Source organism: Montipora capricornis, chromosome 14 (genome assembly GCF_036669925.1).
Source record: "Montipora capricornis isolate CH-2021 chromosome 14, ASM3666992v2, whole genome shotgun sequence".
Classification (NCBI taxonomy): Eukaryota; Metazoa; Cnidaria; class Anthozoa; order Scleractinia; family Acroporidae; genus Montipora; species Montipora capricornis.
Window position 1 is genome coordinate 48859406 of NC_090896.1, and position 22279 is coordinate 48881684.

The following is a 22279-nucleotide window of genomic DNA, read 5'->3' on the forward strand; positions in this document are numbered from 1 at the left end:
AGTGTGACCACGGCAAAAAATGTTTCGGTTCTATGCCTCAAGAGGAAAAGGGCGGAAACAACACCCTCCTCCGATGATATCTCAGAAACGGGCAGAAGACGGGCTTTAATATTGAGAGAACTGTTGAGAAACTTCTTCAAAAGGCCGATTCGAGTAAAAACAACTGGGGCGGACTTTTAAAAGCATTTCTCGTTCTCAGCGCCTTTTCATGCATATCGGATTATTTCACCTCTATTCTTAAATATAGCTGTGTAATGTTAGAAGCAGTTTATTTAAGCTGAATGGAATTTAAGAAAGTAAGACATGATAGACAAAACATATCACGGCGCCAGTTTTGATCAAGGGCGTGAGCTTAAAGAAAAATGAATCTGGATTTTTATCAGTTGTTTGATCGATCATTCTACTTTAGCGCAGACGAGTTATTGGATTTATCATGACTCTTATTTGTTTTCTAACCTTTCCGTGTTGTTTGGAGAAAGGTCAAGTTGCCCTTGGCGTTGATGTAATGTGTTTCTAATATGAGACGGTTCGGAACCGTGGGAAAATTTGATCCGCCATTATGAAATGGGAAGGCCAGTTTTCTAAACAAAACTTCATTGCTAAAAGCTAGGCAGTGTTCATGATCAATTTTATCACAGGGTGCGGTCTCTCGAACAATTGTTAAAAATTAGAAATGCACGCGACAGAAACAATAATATAATAGCCACTTGAGCGTGACGCAAGGAAATGAAGAAATGGCCCAAATGACCGGAATACAAAATGAACACGCGCTCGTTCAGCGTGGTTACACGCGTTTGCCAAAATGTTTTACAGTTAACGAGCAAGTTGCGAATTTTTGCTGTCCTCAGTTGGTGACGTTATGTGATCGGCTTGTAAATGCGAATCTTGTGCTCATTGTTCTTTTTGCGTGGTACACTTGATCGAGACTTTGCCTTTGTCATAAATTGTCATGAAACTGGAAACTTCCCAGAGATCATAGTCGGTCAGCGGATAACAGATATCGATCTATCAGAGTCGCTTTAATGGTGGATTCATGACCGTCCTGTGCTGAAAATTATGTCTATCCTTGTGGCTATAACAATATAGTGTTCCTTTGCGAATTTATTCCAGTTTTTTGAGAAGACGTAAGCATCCAGAGCAACGAAATCATCGACACAGGCAAAGCAATTGACATTCATAAAAGCATCAACACCAGCTGGATAAGACTTAACAACAAACAGGGACAAAGATGATATCGAACAAGTCCCTGTCTAAAAAGAATTGCCTTGGTTGGATTCTTATCGCTCTTGCATCCATCGTAAAAGCTGCAAAAAGTAAGTGAACGCTTTTGTTTTTTTCTTTTGTTTTAAAAGCGCTCTGATGAGGCAGATATATAAACAAATGTCAAGGAATATTGCAAATTTCATCCGATTCGTTCGTCACAAGACAGCGCAGTAAAGTACAAGCGTGCTACAAAAACCCCTTTCTTTAGTTCTTGGTTTTGTTTGGTTTATAAGTTATGGTGCTTTTCCTTTCCTGGGGAGAATATTCCTTTTATTAAATAAAGACGTCACGAAATGCGTGGCTAGTAGGATCAGCTTCCGTTGATATGCTGCTGTCGGACTTTGTGACAACGTAAATATAACCATGAGCTTTTGGGTGAAAGCTCTCCCAAAATCACGTTTATTCCTTTTGCCTAGTATATTTAAATGCGTGTGCCATGTTTCATGAAATATCTAAGATTTAGGAGGTGGGAAGCGAGTGTTTGTAACTTTTAAATACTCTGCATTGTACACTCAAAAAACAATCGATTTTGCAATCTTCCTTGGAGATATTTACACAACGTCAGAGTAATATATGTTATTTACTAAAGAGAATTTGAAGTTAAAAGTAAAAAACTCGTGGAATAAAGATAGCAGTACATTTTGCGTAGAAGGTAAAGTTTGCCTCATGCTGTGTTTTTGTATGCTAATTTTAAAATGAAGGGTAAGTTATAGTTCGGCGGCTTTAAAATATTTACACAGAATGTTAATTGTTATGGTTTTGAAGGAAGGCAAAAACATCGTGAGAAGAGAAGAACATTTTGTCAAGAATGCCATCACAGGCACTTGAGCGAAAACCGTAAACCCTGAAATAAATGCAGTAGTTTTATTTGTCGGCTGCTTGGTACATTTATTTTATTCTTCGAATAAAAAATTAATTGTCTTAAAGGATTTATTAGTTGATAAGTAGAGTTGATATTCCATGATGTTTGAAAACTCTTCTCATAGCCACGACGAAATATATTTGGTATTCTAAATAGCGGTCGTCGTAGTGTCAAGCGAATCATCCAGATTGTTGCACATTACTGCTGCTACTAGTACTACCACTACTACTACTACGTTGCATCGACGAAGACATTGGAACATAATGTTGTATCCACTTTTTTGCCCTCGTGCAGCTTAAAAGTCATTACGACTATAGAAATATGATCATACATTCCTTACAATATCGAATGTCATATTTTAATATTTCATGTTTCTATCCAAGCATAGCCGAGTTATATAGGCCCATTAGCTTTTTAATTTGTTGAATAACGTGTTGTGCATCGTTGCAAAGCATCAGAAACTCCAATGAGCAAGTCATCTAAGATGTGCATTCTTCAGAATTTTTTTCGCGTTTTTTCCAACCAGGAATACTCGGCCTTCGTAGAGAGACCCAACACTGTCGCATTATAGATAAATAGTCTGTTTATATTAGCATCGCTTTAGTAAAGTGTTTGTATGTTTATAGTAAGCAAAATAGAATTAATTATTACCTCGTCACCTGGCCCCAGTTGTTCAAACGATGGATAGCGCTATCCGCCGGATAAATCACTATCCAGTGGATAGGTAATAGCGAAACCTATTGCACTATCCATTGAATAATAATAATAATAATAATAATAATAATAATAATAATAATAATAATAATAATAATAATAATAATAATAATAATATATTCATTTCTAGTGTGCATCTTAACATGACTATGATCAGATGTGCATTCTTAAGTTATAAATAGAGAAATAACAGATAAATATAGCGTTATCCACCTTTTGAACAACTGGGGCCTAGTGTTTTATACTGTCTCATTTGCCACAAATAACGGCTCCTCTTTGTCTCCCTGCAATAAGAGAGAAAATATGCGTGAATGCCGCCGGCGTATCGTGAAGAACTATTACAATGGCCACCGATTTATTGCAGTTCTTTTATCGAGACACATTTGCATTGCTAGCCAACTGTATTGTTAAAATGTCAGACAATCTTGACCCTTTCCAAAAACAGCGATGCTTTGATGGATACGGTGACATGTTTAGGATTATAATAAAGGATTATAATGTTAAATAGTCCGACTGAATTGTTAAGCAGCTTATTCCGGTCTGAGTGCTTTCCGGGTTTAATGCTGCAGTGCACGCGCTGACTCGTACTCGACTTGTCGAATACTCGCGCATCCCTGCTGGCCTGTCAAGAGAACGTGAAGATCGTGTCCTTCGCGTGCTCTCTCGCGCGAACTCGTATCTCCTTGCCCTCACTCTCGCAGGCCTGGCCACATTCGTAGTTAGAGATGATTGACGCGTATCGAACTGAAAATCGATATGTCATTTCAGTAATGAAAGTACTGTACAAGTTAAACAGCTAAAAATTCCCATGTGAAAACCGACAGGCGTGCTTTTGGGTCTCAGGAACTTGTTAACAAGACATCTTTTCGGTAAACACTCACTATCGTACGTTAATTGTCTGTTATAGTGCACTGTCCATCGTGTTAATTTCCCAGTTTGAACATATTAAATTCTTTCTCTGGCGAAAGGCATTACATAGCAATCTCTTTCACAGGTTCTTAATGCCACTAAATTGAAAGTCGCAGTTAAGTTATATCTGGATTTTTTACCGGCTCACCAACGCTTGGTAAATAGCATGTTGATGCTGTTGGAGAAGAACTTTATGTTTGCTTCGTATTTATGACGAAATTTCAAAGTGACTTATATCTTTCGTAACCAAAAGATTCCGACCTCTGTGTTACCACAAGTAGCTTTTTGGATCTCATGCAGTTCACAGTACTCATATAAAATTACAGGAACATGACTTCACGGCGGTATACTGTGATCAAAAGTGAGCGTTAAGAATTCCATATGGAAACAAACAGTCGGTTTTGTTTTAACCATATTATACATGGTGCGCATAGAACGCGTTGAAGCGATTCCCTGCCCATGTCGCAGAAAGGCAAAAAGAATACGATAATTGTGGTTGGCGTGATTTCCTGCTGGATGCGGTTTTTTCACGCTGGTTTAAATTGATGCTTAGTGCCATGTGAATATGTTAATTTGTTTGCTCCCAGAACAATCCAAATTTAGAACGATTAATCGATTGTCAAGTAACAAACAAGAAACAAAGGCTGTCTTTTTCCTTTGAGTTGGAGGCATATTGTGCATACGCTAAAAATACATATATAGACGTGAAAAACTACTCAAATTTGTCGAGGATGGGAATATAATCAGTGAATTAGTTGTTTAATGGGAAGAAGTGAAAATACATTGTTCGTGGTTAGTCTTACGAAGCTCGTTTCATCCCGACCAAGGGACTCATCAGAGAGACCTTTCTGCTTGGCGAACTCGTTTGGCATCACGCCGAAAGTCCCGTTCGCTAACAAAATTATGACAGCAAATTTTGTTAGCGAACGGGACTTTGGGCGTGATGCCCAACCTGCCCAACGAGTTTGCCAAGCAGAAAGGTCTCTGATGAGTCCCTTGGTGGGATGAAACGAGCTTCGTAAGACTAACCACGAACAACGTATTTTCACAAGTAACTGTCAACTTTATTGTTAATGGGAAGAAGAGTCCATAATTCACTAGCCAGCGAATACAGCCGCCTCTCATCGCTAACCGCCGCCGCCGCCGCGGTTTATAGCGATAAAAGGCGGCTACATTCGCAGGCTAATAATTCACTGAGGTTGTGGTCGGGGGACATGTATTTCGTTTCTGAAGTAACACCGAAAATCGCATTGAACAGCGCACGGCGGACAAAACCGACTTTTATTCTTGAATTTTGTATGTCTATATAGTCAAGCTGAGCAAAATATGAAACACATCGCTTTGCGGGAAAGTTAAAAGACAACGACAATATACACCAACTTCCCATTACAATTCTGGCGTGAGATTTCTTGTCCGCCGCTAAGTACAGCCTTCTGGAAGGCCTGAGGCTGGCTTGTGTGCGAATCACTTTCAACTCGCGCGCTCTCTCTCTCTCCCCATGTCGTTGACAAGGTAAGAAAGGAGAGGGAAGGCCTGGGTTCGAGGTTTTTTTCTTCCCGGGACAAGCCATTTTTATACTAGAGCCGCATAATACGTCTGGACAACTTTGCTCATTATATAATTCGTCCCAAATTAAGACGAGCGAGAGGCGCATTACGCGTCTTCACCATCTAAATCGTTTCGCGCTCGCCAATTGAAGTGATACAAGTTGCTTGGCAACGGACGAAAGGACAACTGAAAAATCAGAGTCCTGGGGAAGGATTCGAACCCTAACCTCAATAACACCTGTCAGATGCTCGACCCATTGAGCTACTAGAACTCACTGGAGAGCTGGGTCGTTTACATAGGTCCTGAATGGAATGTGTCCCATTGGTCTGTGGGCTCTACAAAGGCATACGCCTCAAGTAAATGAAATGATGGAAAAGGGTAATGCGGCCGTGAGAAGGATAGGATACAAGTTGCTTGGCAATAATAACAATAACCTTTATTTAAAGAGGGTAACACCTATTACCATAAAAGTATTCTCCCTAGTGGCCCTCTAAAAACAAAAGCAGTGAATAGAAATTACAGCAATTAAGATAAAAGCCTATAGATAAGTAAAATGGAGAATCTATTTACAAAGATATTTACAATGATATTAAAAAAAATATATATATATATATATTTAAAAGTCAGAATAGCTTTTTAACTTTAAAATTATCCACCGTATAAATTAGGGCAGTGTTATTAATTAGCGTAGATTTCATGGAGTTAAAAGAAGCCGTTGGGTTTAAGTTAAGAGCATTGAGGTCTTTTATGGTGGAATAAAAGAATGTTCTTCTCATTGCTTCGGTTCTTGGTTTCGGTAAACGGTATGATGTTTTAGCTCTTGTGGGATAATTGTGCTCAAAACGAAAGTTGTCCAAAATTACAGTAAGGTATTCTGGTGCTCTTCCATCAATAACTTTCTTTAAAAGACCGAGTTTCTTGATCTTAAACATTTGATCGATTGGCAGCCACTTAAGCTTTTGAAAATTATCAAAAGATCGTGCATCCCAAGGACTCCAAAATTAATCGAGCGCAGCGTTTTTGAAGTTTAAACAATTGGTCTAGGTTGGTTTGGCTACAGTTGCTCCAAACAGTACAACAAATACATAAAGAGTGGTTTGATACTTGCATTGTAGAGAAGCAATCGATATTTGGTGGGGAGATATCTCCGAGCTCTTCCTAAAATTGCAATTCTTTGAAGCAGTTTCTGGCGCAGTATGTCAATATGTTCGTTCCAGGTGAGATGGCTATCGATGTATACTCCTAAGACACCTTCTGACTCAACCTTAGAGAGTTGCATGCCGTCAACTGAAAGATCGAGAGTTTGTTTTGGTGAATTTGCAATTTTCTGTCGGGTCGAAATTATACTGTATCTTTGCTGGATGGATTTTCATTTTATTTTCCTTCGCCCACTTCGATACTGCGTCAATGTCAGGTCTAATTTTCTCCTCGACGTCAGCTAAGGTAGGCGCACATGCATAAAGGGTCGAGTCATCGGCATAAATCCCAATGTTGTTCTTCAGTACTAAAGGCAGATCGAATGGACGAAAGGACAACTGAAATATCAGAGTCCTACACAGGAATCGAACCTACGACCTCTAAGGGTGCGTTCGATTGACCATATTCCGGAATAGGAATACGTGGAAGAGAAGTTAGAAATCCTTCGTTTTTAAGGAGATTCACATTAACATTGTCAAACACCTGCTAAAATGCTATTTTAAACATATCTTTATTATCCTTGTTGCTTCAAAACGCCAGACATACCGTTTTAAAATCATCACTCCGCGTATTCTAATTCCGGAATAGGGTCAATCGAACCTACCCTTAAACTCCTAGGGAGCTACATTAGGTCGTTTATCTTGGTCCTGAATGGACAATGTGTCCCGCTGATCTGCGGGCTCTGCAAAGTCAAGGGCCTCAATTTTACGAATACATGAAGGATGGAAGGGGCCCACTACAACTTTCCATCATTCATGTATTTGAAGTGGGACTGTGTAAACAAAAGATGTGTTCTGTTTCAAGTTCCAATGTGACAATCCAAATGGCATTGAGCCCATTTCTTCTGTCGAGCGTCTTTTGAATTGAGTAATACATGATTTTTTTCCATCGACAGGCGGGAACGACTACGCTGGAATCCATGTCAAATGTACCTCGCATTATATGCAACTCACTTTGGAAAGACAACACTACGAGAAAATCGATCCATCTTCGCTTCATCTAACAGATCCCAAATGCCAAGCTACCTTTCACAATTCCACGATCATGATTATTCGCGCACCTCTTGGTGATTGTGGCACAGTGTCCGGGACATTCGGTAATTTGCTTGATTTTAGAAACGAAGTCTACGCGGATATTGTTGGTCGTTCTCCCATAGCGCGAGAGCCAGCTTATCAGTTTCGACTACGATGTTTGTACTACGCCACTGCCAAGATTTCGTTGCATTCCTTCAAACCCGAGACGAAGGTCATCGTCGAACCACAGCCAGGTAGGTGTGTTTTAGAGTGAGGTCGTTTTCTGTCGAGGTAAATAGTTTTAGTTTAGTCGATTTGTTTTATTTTTTGGTGTTCTTTAGCGAACAGGCGCTTCCAAGTAAAGGCGCGCTCGGTTGAGAGGTTGGGGACTGGGGCGCGGGGCTTGCCTCAGTGCCCAGCCTTTCGACCGAGCACGCCATTACTCTGGCGAGCCTGTTCGCGGCTATGCCACGGTTCTTTTAGAAAGAAAATTAACAAAGCAATTTGTTTTTTACAATAACAAAAAGGCAGAGGGGTCAAAACACGAGAAGAACGCGAGACAAAAATGCGAGAAACTTCAATCTGACGCAAGCAATATCACGTTATCCTTGCATAAATTATAACTTTATGTGTCTGTCCGCTTATTGACAATAAAAATTAACCAATGAGCGCGCGAGAATTTTGCAGTCATTGTGAAAAAGCGTTTCCGCGGTTGGACGAGCATTAAACGTAGCCGGATTCTGGCCGCGAGCGTCCGGAAGCGTCTGAGAATCAGTTCGCGTGATCAAAAGGTGTTAGGGTTAGGGGTTAAGATATAATGGATGTGCGCAGTCATGTCCAAAATCCAAATAAAGTATTGTATGAATAGTCTCTTATCACACCTAAACAGCGCAATTCACTATACTTCCCAACACATGGCAGACGCAGGCTGGGACGACAAAGTACATCCTATCTTCAGTACATCCAACGCCTCCTTGGAGATGATGATGGACAGTTGACATCCAAGCAAATAGCCGACCTCGCCAACGACAGGAAGGGCTGGAGCAAGCTTACAGTCGCCTGCGCAGCAGCCGGCCGATGATGATGATGTTCAAACAATTGAAAAAGCATGCGTAGCGAACGCTGTAGTTTTCGCGGGCTTTTAACCAGTTTTTCAACTTGCAGAGGTCTGGTTTTTACTCTTCCCAGGAGTCAACAGCGTTTCGACTAAAAACAGTTAATAACGTGTTCTGTTGGGAAAATTAGACTGGGTACACGACCTAAGATCACATGGCAATGTGAAAGTTCTTGAGAGTTCCCTATCACAAATCATAAATGAATTTTGATGCTAATCACCGAATTACACAAAGGCCGTTGAGTTGTGAGAAAGCAGACAAATTGCTTCGGCGATTTGAAACTGTTTTCCGGAATTATTTCCTCAAATTTATTCTTGTATTTTTTCATTGTAGAATATGGTACGTTCGTATTTGAGACCAATATGTACCAGACAGACAAATACATCAGCAAATTCACACAGTTTCCTGTCAAAGTTCACATCGGTGAAAATATCTACTTACAAGTCAGGGTGCACACAAACGCTACCGGACTGTCACTGCTTCTCGACAATTGCCGTGCAACACCTTCACGGGATCCAAATGATACAGACTTTCACGCTCTGATTAAAGATGGGTGAGCTCGGATTTTATGCAGATTACTGATAAACGAGGCAGCCGGGCATGCGCAGGTTTCAAAGGTTCTGCAGAATTATGATGCACAGGCGCGCGCAGGCTCTGTAGTAACAGCGAGTCGCACGAGAGTAATTGCGTTTTATTACATGACTAGCTCCGTGAGTGGGCAAGATGAAACCAAATCGCGGGCTGTGATTGGCTACCCGAGCGGGCAAGATGGAGCTATCTTGCCCGCTCGGGATTTCTCGCTTGGTCCCGCAAGATCAAAGATCATTTTTTGGTGTTTCAAGTCATATAATAAATCCTTTATTGACCAAAATTGTTCTGTCAAGATGGCTGGATAGTGGCCTCGTTCTTTTTTTGCGTGTTTATGGACCTCGACTTCGTCTTCGTCCATAAACACGATAAAAAGAACTTGGCCACTATCCAGCCATCCTGACCTCACGCTTGGTCAATAACCCATATTTATAGCGTTTAGTTAATGGTTCAAATAACATGGAAAACGCCACACTCAAGCGGCTATCTGCATGTGGGGAGTGGAAATAGAAAGCCCACAGTGTCAAATTCAACTGTTGTCATTTAATTAATTCCGAAGTAAGTATACGTCTTCACAGATTCTCACAAGTAGAACGGAAGTCACTCAAAATCAGTTCCAAAAAAGGTCATCTATACAATATTTCAAAGGTCAAAGATGATATTGTTCTGGCACACCCTAGATTAACATGATATGATTGGTTGGATCAAGATCCGATGAAAATTGAATTACAGAAACATAAACAAGCCTTAACAATGAGGCAAACGACGGGTACTAAATTTAGAATGGATATACAATTGATCCTATTTCCGACATGCAGTCTGTTTGGTGGTCTAATCCAGCCCTCCCAATCCTGACGTCAGTAAGACAAAAGGCATGAACACCAAACTCATAGATTCCTTCACTCACTGCGTTCTTTGATGGCCAACTGAAAGTTCGGAAAATATCACCAAATAGGGGCAACGTTTTTCTTTCCTCGAGAATATATTCAGTTTAACCAGTTCCAGTTGCCTTAATAAAGGTTAGCAGCACTTTCAGTTGTCCTTAGTTAATCAAACACCCCCAAAAGTTGGTCCGACCTGAGATGAACCCATGGTGTCCCGCAAGAAAGTCGGAAGCTCAAGGAGCTAACGGGAATTTAACTGATTTTCTTTTTAGCTGTCCCATTGATAAGCACCTGAGTTACAAGAACTCAGATTCCATGTATCAGCGGTTTAGTTTCTCAGCATTCCAGATTGATAATGCTCAAGTAATGTATCTTCACTGCGAAGTTCTCGTTTGTGCGAAAAACTCTAATTCAACTCGTTGCGCACAAGGATGTTTGCAAAATCCTGGTGGAAACAGAAGACGCCGAAGTGATGAAACGAATGAATCCCTGCGAAAAGGAGTCACATCTCTTGGACCTGTGAGAGTTTTGTCACAAAGAGGTCTTATAGTTATAGGTAAGGAAATAAACTTGTGCACATTATCAGCTTATGTTTCATTGGTCATTCAATGACACCCAAAGGATTGTTTACGTGAAATCTATGTTCGGGAGGTCTTTGCAACCCAAAATAATTATGTTCGAATCAACTGTTGTGGGAACTGGTGTTGTTTGACAAGTGAATGAAAACCGATATTCATAAAGACGACGTCGCACTCGTCTTGAAAACGAGGCTGAAGTGAACCATACCAGGTATATCACTTTGCGGGACTGTTGCTCTTTGGCTGAATGGTGGTCGGGTGCAAATAACGTTCGCCCTGAATCGAGAGTAGAAAAGAGCTGCAAGTATTTGCCACCCAGCATGGCGGCCAAAACGATTATTTGCATAATATCATGGGTGACAAATTACTCCTTAATTTAGGCGCGAAATTTCAGCGTTCATTTATAATTTCACATGTGAAATTACAAAATTGCCATGGTAACATCTCTTGTATCTCGATCAGAGCCAAGATGGCGTCTAGATTTAAGACAGTGACCTTTGAAGAAGTTACGAAATTAAAAGAACCGGCAGAAAATTTAAATACGTGAAAGAGCACAATTAACTGGGTGAGAGTTTTTGAGAAGTGGTGTGACGAAAATAGCCTTGAAAAAAACCTGGAGATGATTCTTCCCGAGCAGTTGGAAAAAGTACTCGAGCGATTTTACAATTACGGTTGTGAGCGTAATTTGTCACCCACGACAAAGGTAATCAAATGGTTTTCTCGTGAAATTAGGAAATAATTTCACTTGCGTTTTGTCAAAATTCTGATAGTTTCCCTCGCCTAAAGGCTCGGGAAATTATCAGAATTTTGACAAAACGCGCGTGAAATTATTTCCTAATTTCACTCGTCGCCATTTGATTACACATACTTACACAAGTAAATTACCCCACGCTATTTGTAAAATAAAAGGAAAAAAGCCTTAATCATATCAATATTTAGCGATCTGGTAATTTTCTTGAAGGGAAGAAGTTGTTCTGTGTGTCGGTGTGTCGCTTGTCTTAGCTTTGTTCTTTTTTTCATTGAAGGCGAGGTTCGCCAATCCCATTCTTCCCTCGTCAAATTTCAAAAGGAAGCAATCATCATGATACTGGGCCTGGCTTGTTTGTTGGCAATGTAATCAGCCAATCACATTTGACATGTCAATTATTGATCCAAAGCTGAAAAAGGGAGGCGCTTTGTTGGAGGGATTCTAACCGTTACGTGCAAGATGCAGTTCCAAGATAGCTGAGAAAGGCAACATATATGATAACAATTGTTATTTAATAAGTAATGAATATCGCATCGAAAGATGGTTATCGGTTGCTCCACGATGGTGGATAGGAAAATAGTGAAACTGGTAAGTTTTCCTACCAAAACAATGAAGAATTCTGAAAGCTAAGGGTGTGGGGTTTGTTAGCTTCTGTATGGTTTACGTCCACAAGAGATTGGCAGAGTTGGCATTGAAGTGAATACTTTAAACTCTTTAGACTCTTTAGTATCACCCAACTAGTGGACTAATGCAAATCCTGCATTTTAATTGGCTACGCTACTAGAGGACTAAATAATAGTCCTGGAGTAGCGAAAAGCGTGACGCTTTCTTTCGTTTTTTTCCCAAATAAGTATTTCTTTAACTTGCATTTGCTAACTTTATTATTGCCTTTTCTGTCCGACTATTTGGGTGATACTAAAACAATTAGACCCTTCGCCCTCAAGGGCCACGGGTCAATAGCCCATTCGGCTTCGTCTCATGGTCTATTGACTTGTAGCCCTTGCGGGCTATGGGTCTAATTGTTAAATATCAGCCCCTATTTCATCCATTTAGAAATCACTGGTGATCCTTGCAATCTGATTGGCTCTCAGCAGTACGATTTATTCCCAAATTGCGCTATTTTTTGCTCTAAATCGCACCATTTCCCCAGCCAATGAGAAAGGAACACTAAAACAAAACAACCAATCACATTTCAAGGCTTGTTTAAGGTAACCAATCAAATTGCAAGAAACTGAAAGATCAAGAAAACCATTGTGTGCCGAATTTTGCAACTTTTGTCCCCAACTGGATCAATAAAATATTGGCATTGACAAAATTCTGTATTTTAGCAATTAAATAATTATTGCGTGATTTCTAAATGGATGTAATAAAGTGGTAATTGAACTGAGCGGAGTGCAATGTTGGTGTGATTTCAAATCGAACTCGCGCGGCGCTCTTGTTTGATTTTGAAATCACACGTATGATTTCAGACCAAATTGCACTCCACTCAATTCAATTATCATTATTAATCACAGATCGGCATGGCTGTAGCATATCAAGGGGAGCCTGTATCTCCCATACTTAGCCTGAGAGTCAACCCTTTCCAGAGTAGATTTATTTATAGAACGCCTCCCTCGGGAGATTCAGCGCGGAGCCAATCAAAATATGATACTGTTCGCGGGAAAAACCTGTTCCTAAAAATACATTTACTCGGGAAAGGGTTGAGCAAAGGCTTCCCTTGATGGGCTTCTGGTCTTGGGCTTTTTTTTTTTTAACAAGAAAAGCTAACACGGTGCGTCATGTGCGGAAGAGCGTTCGTACTAACATAAGCTGCTTCTCAGAGAAACTACAAAGACGTGTAAAATGACATGCCCTTTGTTCTACGTTGTTGCTTCCTAAAAAAAAGCCCCTTAAAAACGTGGCTACCTGAAAGTGAAGCATATTTCCATAATTCATTTAGAAGTAAAAGTAATTTTTATACAGCGTTTAACTTAAGGTAGTCAAGAAAATGTCAGTTTAATGCGCGGGAGTTCCTTCGTAAAAAAAAAAAAAAAAAAAAAAAAAAAAAAAAAAATTAACTATCGTATTTCTAAACAACGCTCGAAACTCTTTAAAACAGAACTTTCATGTATAATTTTAACTAAAAGCTGCTGAACGCTTCAGGAACAGTTAATTTTATACACATTAGCGAAAGTAAGTTAAAAGCATATACCATATGGCTGTGGGTAAGGAACTAAATATAATGGATTTTCTGCAACGGCCGCGTTTTTTACCTGGATGGGTACGGAAATTGAAGGAAGTGCTCATACATTTTTTTTGAGAGATGTCGGGCATAATCGGACGGCACAATCAGAGTTAAGGCCGTCTTCTTTCCTTCGCTCAGCGTCGGCTGTCCTAACCTACTTGGTCAAAAAAATGTATATTGCTTTAGCCAAGACAGCTGGATTCTGCTTCAGAGTCGGCAGTTTTTACGGTGGTTGCCATGTTGATTTTGCAATCACTTTTTTTTCTTTTCGGGCTTCTTGGCTGCCCGCGTTATCAAGCCGACCGACCTCAGTAAAATTAAGAAAAATCCGGCCTTCAACACCCAACGAAAGAAAGATGGATGGCCTTATCATAAAGCAATTAACTATATACCTTTACTGCAACGAAATAAAGCCCGCTGAAGAATCAATAAAGTAAGCATAGTTTAGTAACCCGTTTCTTTTTCTTTATGCGAGAATTAAAAATATTGTGGTTTCGAGTGAAACTTTGACATTAAAGTGCTACTATGACCAAAAATCAATTCTATTACTTTTTTGTATTTCAGAACTATGTTAACTGAACACTAAGGTCGTATTCTATTGAGATCAACCGTTTCAACCGCAACCGGTTTAGGTTTCCCAATAGCACACTTCTCCAACCGTTTCCGCTTCTCCGCGTTCAAAAGTTGAGGGAAAGCAACATGGCAAGAGCCCGCGGCCGACTTCAAAAGGTCCGCGCAAACGACAGCGGTCGCTGCCCATGCCTTTTCAACCGTTTCAAGTTTGATGCCGGTTGAAAGAGTTGATCAACCAAACCAACCGAAAACGGTTTTTTCCCAATAGAACACGAAGAAACCCAACCAACACAACCAACTAAAAACGGTTGATCTCAATAGAACACGACCTAAGTGACCGAATTTTTAAGCCTTCATTTCAAAAAGACTCTTCAGAGACCTTTAGAATTCAAAGGAAAACTCTTTGAGCATCGCGCCCAAAGTCCCGTTCGCATATTCTACATGTTGACAGTCTGGCCCTCTATCGCAGAAGGATTCCCAACCGTGTAATCAAGAGATAAATTTATACAAAAGCAAAACTATTGTCAAATACTTGTGAAATGTTCGTGGCTAGTCTGACGCGGCGTTTCGTCTCGGCCAAGAGACTCTTCAGAGACCTTTAGAATTCAAAGGGACTTTGCGAACGGGACTTTGGGCGCGATGCTCAACGAGTTTGCCTTTGAATTCTAAAGGTCTCTGAAGAGTCTCTTGGCCGAGACGAAACGCCGCGTCAGACTAGCCACTAACATTTCACAAGTATTTGACAATAGTTTTGCTTTTGTATAAATTTCAAAAAGACACCTGTTTATTTTGACTGAAATTTTCTTAATCAGTGATCCGCCATTACTAACTTTAAAACCATGAGAGAGCTAGATTGAGGATAAGATGACGTCAAAGACACGCGCCTAAATTAATATGCAGCTTAAACTCGTGTTTTGCATATTTAACAAGCTGCGTTTACATGCTGCAATTTTAAGTTAGTGAGACTTTGACGTCATCTTATCCTCGATCCAACCCTCCGAGGTCCAATCGGTCAGTCTTGATTGTGAATAATGGCGGACCGTGAAATCCTAAACTTGCACTCAAAGAAAACAGCCTTTGGATAAAATTCGAAACGCTTTCAAAACGCTTACAAAATCTGAAGAAAAAAGGGTAGTGAATTTTTTTATCATAATAGCACTTTGAGTTTCTTGGACACAAGTTCGAGACCAGACAATGTTCTAATGCAAACATAAATTGACCCCTCTGCTATGAAACGTGGCGACCTCCTCTTTGATCCCTTGATGAGTTTCTTCAATATACCAATACCACAAAGAGAGGTTGGAAATATTAAGGTCTGATTCCTTGAGTTTTGCATAACTTTGCATAACTACAGCATCATTAACCACTGAAGCCCTGATGTAAAAATGCACTTTCTCTCAACTGTTTTCGAAACTTTTTTAGGGTAGGGTCGTACCTCTTGTTGAACACTATATTTCATTGGGTGTATAGTGTCGTACGTCCTATTGTTTTCAGTGCTAAATCCATTGTTATCTTTGTTCGTTCTATTGCTGTTTTGGCCAATCCTTGAAGCCCGTTCATTGAGGTACTACACACAGACTGAGAAATTTCACCTTAAAAGGTTATAACCTTTATTATTTTATGGACGGGAGTGTTTTACCGGGAAATAAACACTCGCAGAAAAGTCATATCTTCTCGCCAACGTGTAATACCCTCCATATCTCACGACCTGTATAGTTGTACATGATGGCCACTCTAAGGGATTAAGGGTTAAAAGGAACTCAGCAGTCTGTTAGTTCTTCCCTCCCTGCTTCAACATGGCAAAGGTCTTCGTGTTTCGAAGGAGAGTGGCAGTTTCTACAGGGAGTAAAGAAAACAATTATAAGATACGGATAATTGGAGAGTCTTTTTTTTTTATTTCGGAGGAAATGGGCCACCAACATTTGACTCCCGCGGGCACAAACCGGAAGGTTTGCCAGACGCAGCCTGATTGCGGGAAAGACATCGAATGTGACCTCATCAAAAGTCACGAGAAAGGATACGTTAGCCTCGGTAAGGAAGTCGAATTCACTCGCCCAGGCAAGTCGGTTACAGGAAATATCTGAGAATAGACCATTCTACAGTTGTGTGCCTAGTTACCTGGCCTACGAATGAAAGTGAAGCTAGAGTTGACCTTGTTTTAAATTCCAACTAATTAGCATGAGAACATCATTAAGATATGAATTGCAGGGAGGTCTGTATTATAACAAGGTCAATCCCAGCCTCACTTTCATAAGGCCAGGTAACTAAGCACACAACTCTAAATAAGTCCGGCGGTCGTTTGTCTTGAGATCTTTAGGTTGCTCCAGGGGAAAGGAAGCAGTAGATTCAGAGGGGGGGGGGGGCAGGGGGGAGTAGGGATCTATTTTAGGTACCAGGGAAAACTGGAACTGAAGCAAAAAGATGTTTTCTGTTACAATGGGAAAAGGGAATTTTAACGTAAGCCTGTCTTCTGTTTTTTTCCCTTACAGCTAGACCTGTATATTTGATGCTGCCTTTGTTGCAAGTTTACTGGTTAGATAAACCAAAAACCGACCCCTGTCCTATGGACAGTTGGCATGTCCACAATTGCTTTTTTTAGACATAGCGCAATGGGAGACCTGTGACGGCAACCTACTTGCGTCCTGTAGGAAACGAGGGAAAAAAAGCGGCAAGAAGTCACCCAGTAAGTCAATAGGGAGCTTAAGCACGCGCGTGTTTGAGACGCGGACGGCAACCGGAAGAGAACATTTCGCGGGCTAGGGGAGTGGTGTTTCCCAGATTTTTACACTAATCATTTCTAATGGAGAAAAGATACTTAGCGATCTAAATGTGGTTGTGTAAAGACAAGTTAAAAGAGTAAACAGCTCACTTCCGGTTGCCGTCCGCTCTCAAAAACGCGCGTGCTTAACCTCCCTAATATTTACCGTGTAGAAAAGTAGTAACGTAAGAGTCCTTCTCAGATCTTTTGCTTTGGAAAATGACCACGAGAGTCGTGCGTGGATCAACGCGTGTAAGAAAGTAAGTGCTTTGAACCCGCTGTGGAATAAAAAAACCAAATTAGATTGGGTCAAATGCGAACCAAAACACCGTGTCCCACTTGAGTTCCGGAAAGTTTCATTGATATACGTTGGCTCGCGGTCAGGAACTTCCTGACCTGAACATACTAGCAATGCCCTCATGAGTACATGAGGTACATAAGTCGATGTATACCAAGGATATTGCATGGTCACATTGGGAAAATTACAAAAGCTACAAACGGAAAAAAAGCTTCCTCGATGCCAAAAGTAAAACTGATTTTAGACACATAATGAGATGTATTTTCTCGCTGGTGAATCGAAGATTCTGGTAAGAAATCCAAGTGCTCCATTGCCGGATTCGGACCTTCGATTTTCCGATTACTTGTTCGGATTCTCTACGACTGAGTTATAGGGGATGATCGGAAAAATCCGAGTGCTCCTTTGCAGGAGTCGAACCAACGACCTTCCGATTACTAGTTCGGATGCTCTACCGCTGAGCTATTGGGGCTGATCGGAAAAACCCGAGTGCTCCATTGCCGGAGTCGAACCTTCGACTTTTCCGATTACTTGTACGGATGCTCTACCACTGAACTATTTCCCGTTTTTATGCTTGAGACGTTGAAGTCGTCTCGAGACGACTTTAACGTCTAGTATAAAAACGGTAAGTAAGACAGAGGCATTTAACGTCTGACCACTTCAACGTCTTTTGTCAAAAGCGTCGAAACGACGCTCTTAAATGGGCACTGTCATGAGCTGCGCATGCTCGAGTTTGTTTACTCTCGAGCCCACGGAAAATTCTAGCCGCCATCATGGATTCACGCGTGAGTCACGTATATTCGCCAGAGTTTCTCCTTTGTCCACCATGGCCCTCCCCAGTGGACACCATTTTGAATTTGTCGATTCACCTTGAAAAAAGTTAACCTAAAATTTTTCAAGTTTTCACAAGACGCTAGCGCATGCGCTTCTCGTGACAGTTTCCCTTTAACAGACAACTTTAACGTCTTAGTCTAATTTTTAGTCTAAAGGACTAAACCGTCTCAAACATTAAAATGGCCATTGCTGGGCTATTAAAATGTCAATGTCACCAACACCAGTTCTCCTCAGGACTACTACTCTCACCCACACGATGTTTGATATGACTTCTGGGTTCAAACCATTTGCTACACTTGATTCAGTTGATAATTTTCCTGTCGAAAAAGTGCATTCTCGCTATTTTAATGAAAGAAATGGTGAGAGTTTACCCCTGTTGGTGTAATGGCACGCACGCGGCCCCATTCGATGGACGGCAAAAGAAAGGAAGGAAAACCATCTCCGAGCTATGAAGGGCTAAAAAGACTCACTAGGGCACGCGGGTCCGCAAAACCTCCAAAGCCACACTTGGTGACAAAACCGTCTTCTTCGATTGTTGCTAAGTTATTGCCAAGAGATGAGGCTATAACTTACGTTATCAAAAAGGTAAACAGGTTTATCTGGTGAGTTTAGCTCTTGAACTTTATCCAGGAGAATGGATACAATGTTTGGCCAATGATCAACAGGCCTTTCCTGTAAAACAAGAAAAAACATCTTTGAAATTCTTGGGAAGCCTCCGTTGTAGACGCTCGAGTTAAGAGCGCGAGTATCTAAAACTGCACGCGCACATACATGTATGAGGCACGGTTCTCTATAGAAACTTTGAAAGTAAGTGTGAGTCGATGACATTAGGGAGCTTAACTGAGCACGCGCGTTATTAGAGAGCTTTAGATTCTAGAACGAGAACGAGTACGAGACTTGACTGCCCGTTGTAGCGAAAATAGTAAGAAAATTTCTAACCCGGTCGATTAATCTTACTCTTTGCTGGCAGCATAGGTTGCTCAGTTATTCTTATTGCTGATAGCTGAGCTTTCTTGCTTATCGAAAAATGCCAAAAGTGCTATCGTGTTGTTGAATTGTTTTGACACGACAACATTTTTGAAAAAACTCGTACTAAAATGGCGACGGTATCACGTTTTTCCCGCCAAAATGACGCTGGTTTTTAGCGCGCTCACTGTTGTTCTATGAGAAAATCACGTACTCGTAGTCGTTCTCGTCCTAGCATCTAAAGCTCTCTACTGAGACGCGGAACCGGAAGAACACATTTCGCATTCTAGGACAGTGGTGTCTCCCAGATTTTTATACTTATCATCTCTAAAGGAGAAAAGATACTTGGCAAAGTTAGGGAAAACAGCTCACTTCCGGTTGCCGTCCGCGTCTCAAAAACGCGCGTGCTTAAGCTTCCTATTAAGACACTCCGCTGCTCTTACGTTTTATACGCATGTCACTTATCAATCAGCATGGTAATATAGTTTGCGCTTCAGGCAACTGCGCGCTATCATACTTGAAACAGACAACCGAGGAGAGAATGGATGACGCCCCTCTCTTCCCTATTCTCTTGGAGGCTGTTCAGCTTGCTTGGGTGATTAAAGTTGGAGGTGGACTACTCTTGAGGGAACGATAGCGATTTTGTGACTCGAAGGCAAGCGTACATACCCCAGGGAACGAAAAGATCGCGGGGAAGGCACCCAAGCCGGAGGGAGGTTCCTTGATGTCCTGTGGTAAATGATATCCGTGACCCTGGTATGGATCCAATTGACGAGTGTCTAACACCATGCAAACATTGAATGCATCGGAACGGCGGATAAACGCTGCGATTCTATGAAATGAAACAAACCACGAGATCATTACTCATAGTTCCCGAAAAGGAAAGGAAAGGAAAGGAAAGGAACTAGTCGTTCTAGCGCTGGAGCACTAATTGAGGACACTGTAAACTGAAATCAACAATTAACGCAAATCAAGTCAAATGTTGGTTTTTGAGGAGAGGGGAAAACCGGATTTCCCGGAAAAAAAACCTCTCGGTGCAGAGTAGAGAACCAACAACCTCAACCCACATATGATGCCGAGTCCGGGCCACATTGATAATAAGCGAGGGCTCTCACCACTTCGCCACCTCTGTACTCCAAGATGCAGAGATGTCCCGAGATGGAGAGATTTACAAAACAAATGGTAATGAAACGCATTTAGGCTTTTTCAGGTGATGGTCTTCTTTTCAAGTTGGCAGGTAACTAGACAACAGATGCGATAAGAAAATTGTTCACTTTAAGGAGCAAAAAGCAAAAAGAACAAAGCTATTGGGTAGAATACGCGCCAAACAGAGAGTTCTAAACAAGCGTATATATCATCGCAACCTCGTGTTGGATGAATGCTTCGCCTACTAATCTCGCCCTTAGTAGAAGAAAGCTCTAGAGATTAATGTCGTAAAAAAGGTTGCTGTTATTCATCGTGGTGAAGTACAATAATAATAAAGTATTCAGGTTTGTCTCACGATGTGGTCACTTGTGATGTAGATCGCGACGTTTCGACTGCATACTGATAGTAAGATCGACTGGTTACGCGTCACCTTTTAAGCAGGATTCTCCGCTGTGATTGATTGGTACTAACGAAGCTACTGCTTGTGCTCAGCTAGCAATTACAAGTCTGCTCCACGGTCAGCAGGTAGCGGCAACCACACTTCTCTACAAGATGCACACAAGTCACTGCCGGCCTCCCGATCTTCGAGCCACGGTCCCACCTTATACGTGATGCAGCGAATCACACGCATCTGCGTGATCCATGCCAAACCAAGCTCTATCCCTTCCTGTGGCCAGTAAGACCTCTTTGGACAGGATATCGAAGAAACCTACCTGATACTAAATGTCGTCCATGTTATTCATGATTCTGGAATTCATGCTTTCAAGTGTAGCGTACATAAACACCTGTCGACCTCCAGAGCCACATGACTGTCTAAATGTTATTCATTTGTTTATGTATTTTCATTTTATTTTTCTCATTTTTGTATCAAACTCATGAACTAATTAAATTCTGAGCCGCAGTGAGTCACTGAATGGCCTGTCAGAGCTCTTTATCTCTCTGGGCTATTGCTCACTATTGCATATATAGCGAAAAACCCTCTAGGGATGATTATCTAAAGAGTTTAGCTGAAGCTTGTCAACACTTTGGCCAATACCAGGACGTCAAGGCTGTTCATTATCCGAGACAGTGTTGACGAGGCAAGGGTCGAGGAGAAGAGCATTTTTCTAATTGAAGCAACCCACAGCTAGAGAGCTAGAATTGTTCTTGCAGACTGCGGTCTGTGTATAACCATACATACATACCCGACTTTTCGACAGGTAATATGTCAACAACCAATCATATGGCGGGAATGTGTTCTCTGAGCGTGGGCTATCCACGCGGAACACATTCCGGCCATTTCATTGGCTGTTGCCTAATCTCCTTGGGATCTGTACGGCGTGGGAGTCGTTCTAAAAATAACTTGAGACATATTACCTATGGAAAAGGGCATATATGGGGGATGTCCTCTCTTCAGTTCCCCCTTTATTTCTTCTTGGTATAACTTATCTTATAACAACAGGCCCAAACAGTTGATTACATGGTTACAATTAGGCAGCCATGCTTTCAAAAAGGAGGGTACCAAGTTTGGCTGGAGGAGATATCGCAACTCGAGAACCATAGTGTAAATTCAAAATTAGAAATCGCGAAAACTTGTACTCTAGTTTGTAACCTGTGAACAGGCAAAATAGTACGCATGGCCTGCTGTCAAACGCCAAGGCATCGGGGCTCTTTTCACTGTACGTTGTTCATTGAACTTTACTCAAAAGTAAACTCTATTTGTATGACCAAAAAAAAACATAAAACAAATTTTCACTTCAAGACCAACAAAGAAAAGAGAATCATTCTCGTCCCCAGAGCCCACTTTTCTTTTGGTCAGCACCAAGAACACGGACTCTGGCCACAGCCAAAGGAGGGAGTCCGCGAATCACAGACTTCCGGCTCTCCTGTGCACTCTCAGAAATTTGAAACAATAAAGGTCGTCAACGTTCACAACATTAGGGAGCTTACGAAACGACGACGCCGACGGCAACGACGACGCTACAAAACAATAAGTTTAGTGAGCAAAAACAATGGCTCTGCACGCTCTGCACGTGCGTTTTACGTCTTGGTGCATTTCTTTGCCGTCATCTCCTAAATGACGAC

At 41.3% G+C, this 22279-nt stretch overlaps 2 protein-coding genes across 2 annotated transcripts in view; one reads left to right on the forward strand and one right to left on the reverse strand.

Annotated features, from left to right (window-relative positions):
- The first annotated feature begins 974 nt into the window (after positions 1-974).
- LOC138031309 (ZP domain-containing protein-like) lies at positions 975-14094 on the forward strand. Its single transcript, XM_068879018.1, has 5 exons — positions 975-1313; positions 7389-7760; positions 8955-9174; positions 10366-10649; positions 11697-14094. Exons 1-5 carry the CDS (start codon positions 1229-1231, stop codon positions 11786-11788), a joined length of 1053 nt encoding a protein of 350 aa, XP_068735119.1. The 5' UTR covers positions 975-1228; the 3' UTR covers positions 11789-14094.
- A 1706-nt stretch (positions 14095-15800) lies between these two features.
- Positions 15801-22279, reverse strand: part of LOC138031307 (KICSTOR subunit 2-like) — a 26397-nt gene continuing 19918 nt past the window's right edge. The window contains exons 10-13 of the mRNA XM_068879016.1: positions 19739-19901; positions 18677-18775; positions 17141-17252; positions 15801-16052 (exon numbers count right to left, since the gene is read on the reverse strand). Of these exons, the coding sequence (XP_068735117.1) occupies positions 15988-16052; positions 17141-17252; positions 18677-18775; positions 19739-19901 (439 nt within the window). The 3' untranslated portion in view covers positions 15801-15987. The remainder of the gene's footprint in view (positions 16053-17140; positions 17253-18676; positions 18776-19738; positions 19902-22279) is intronic.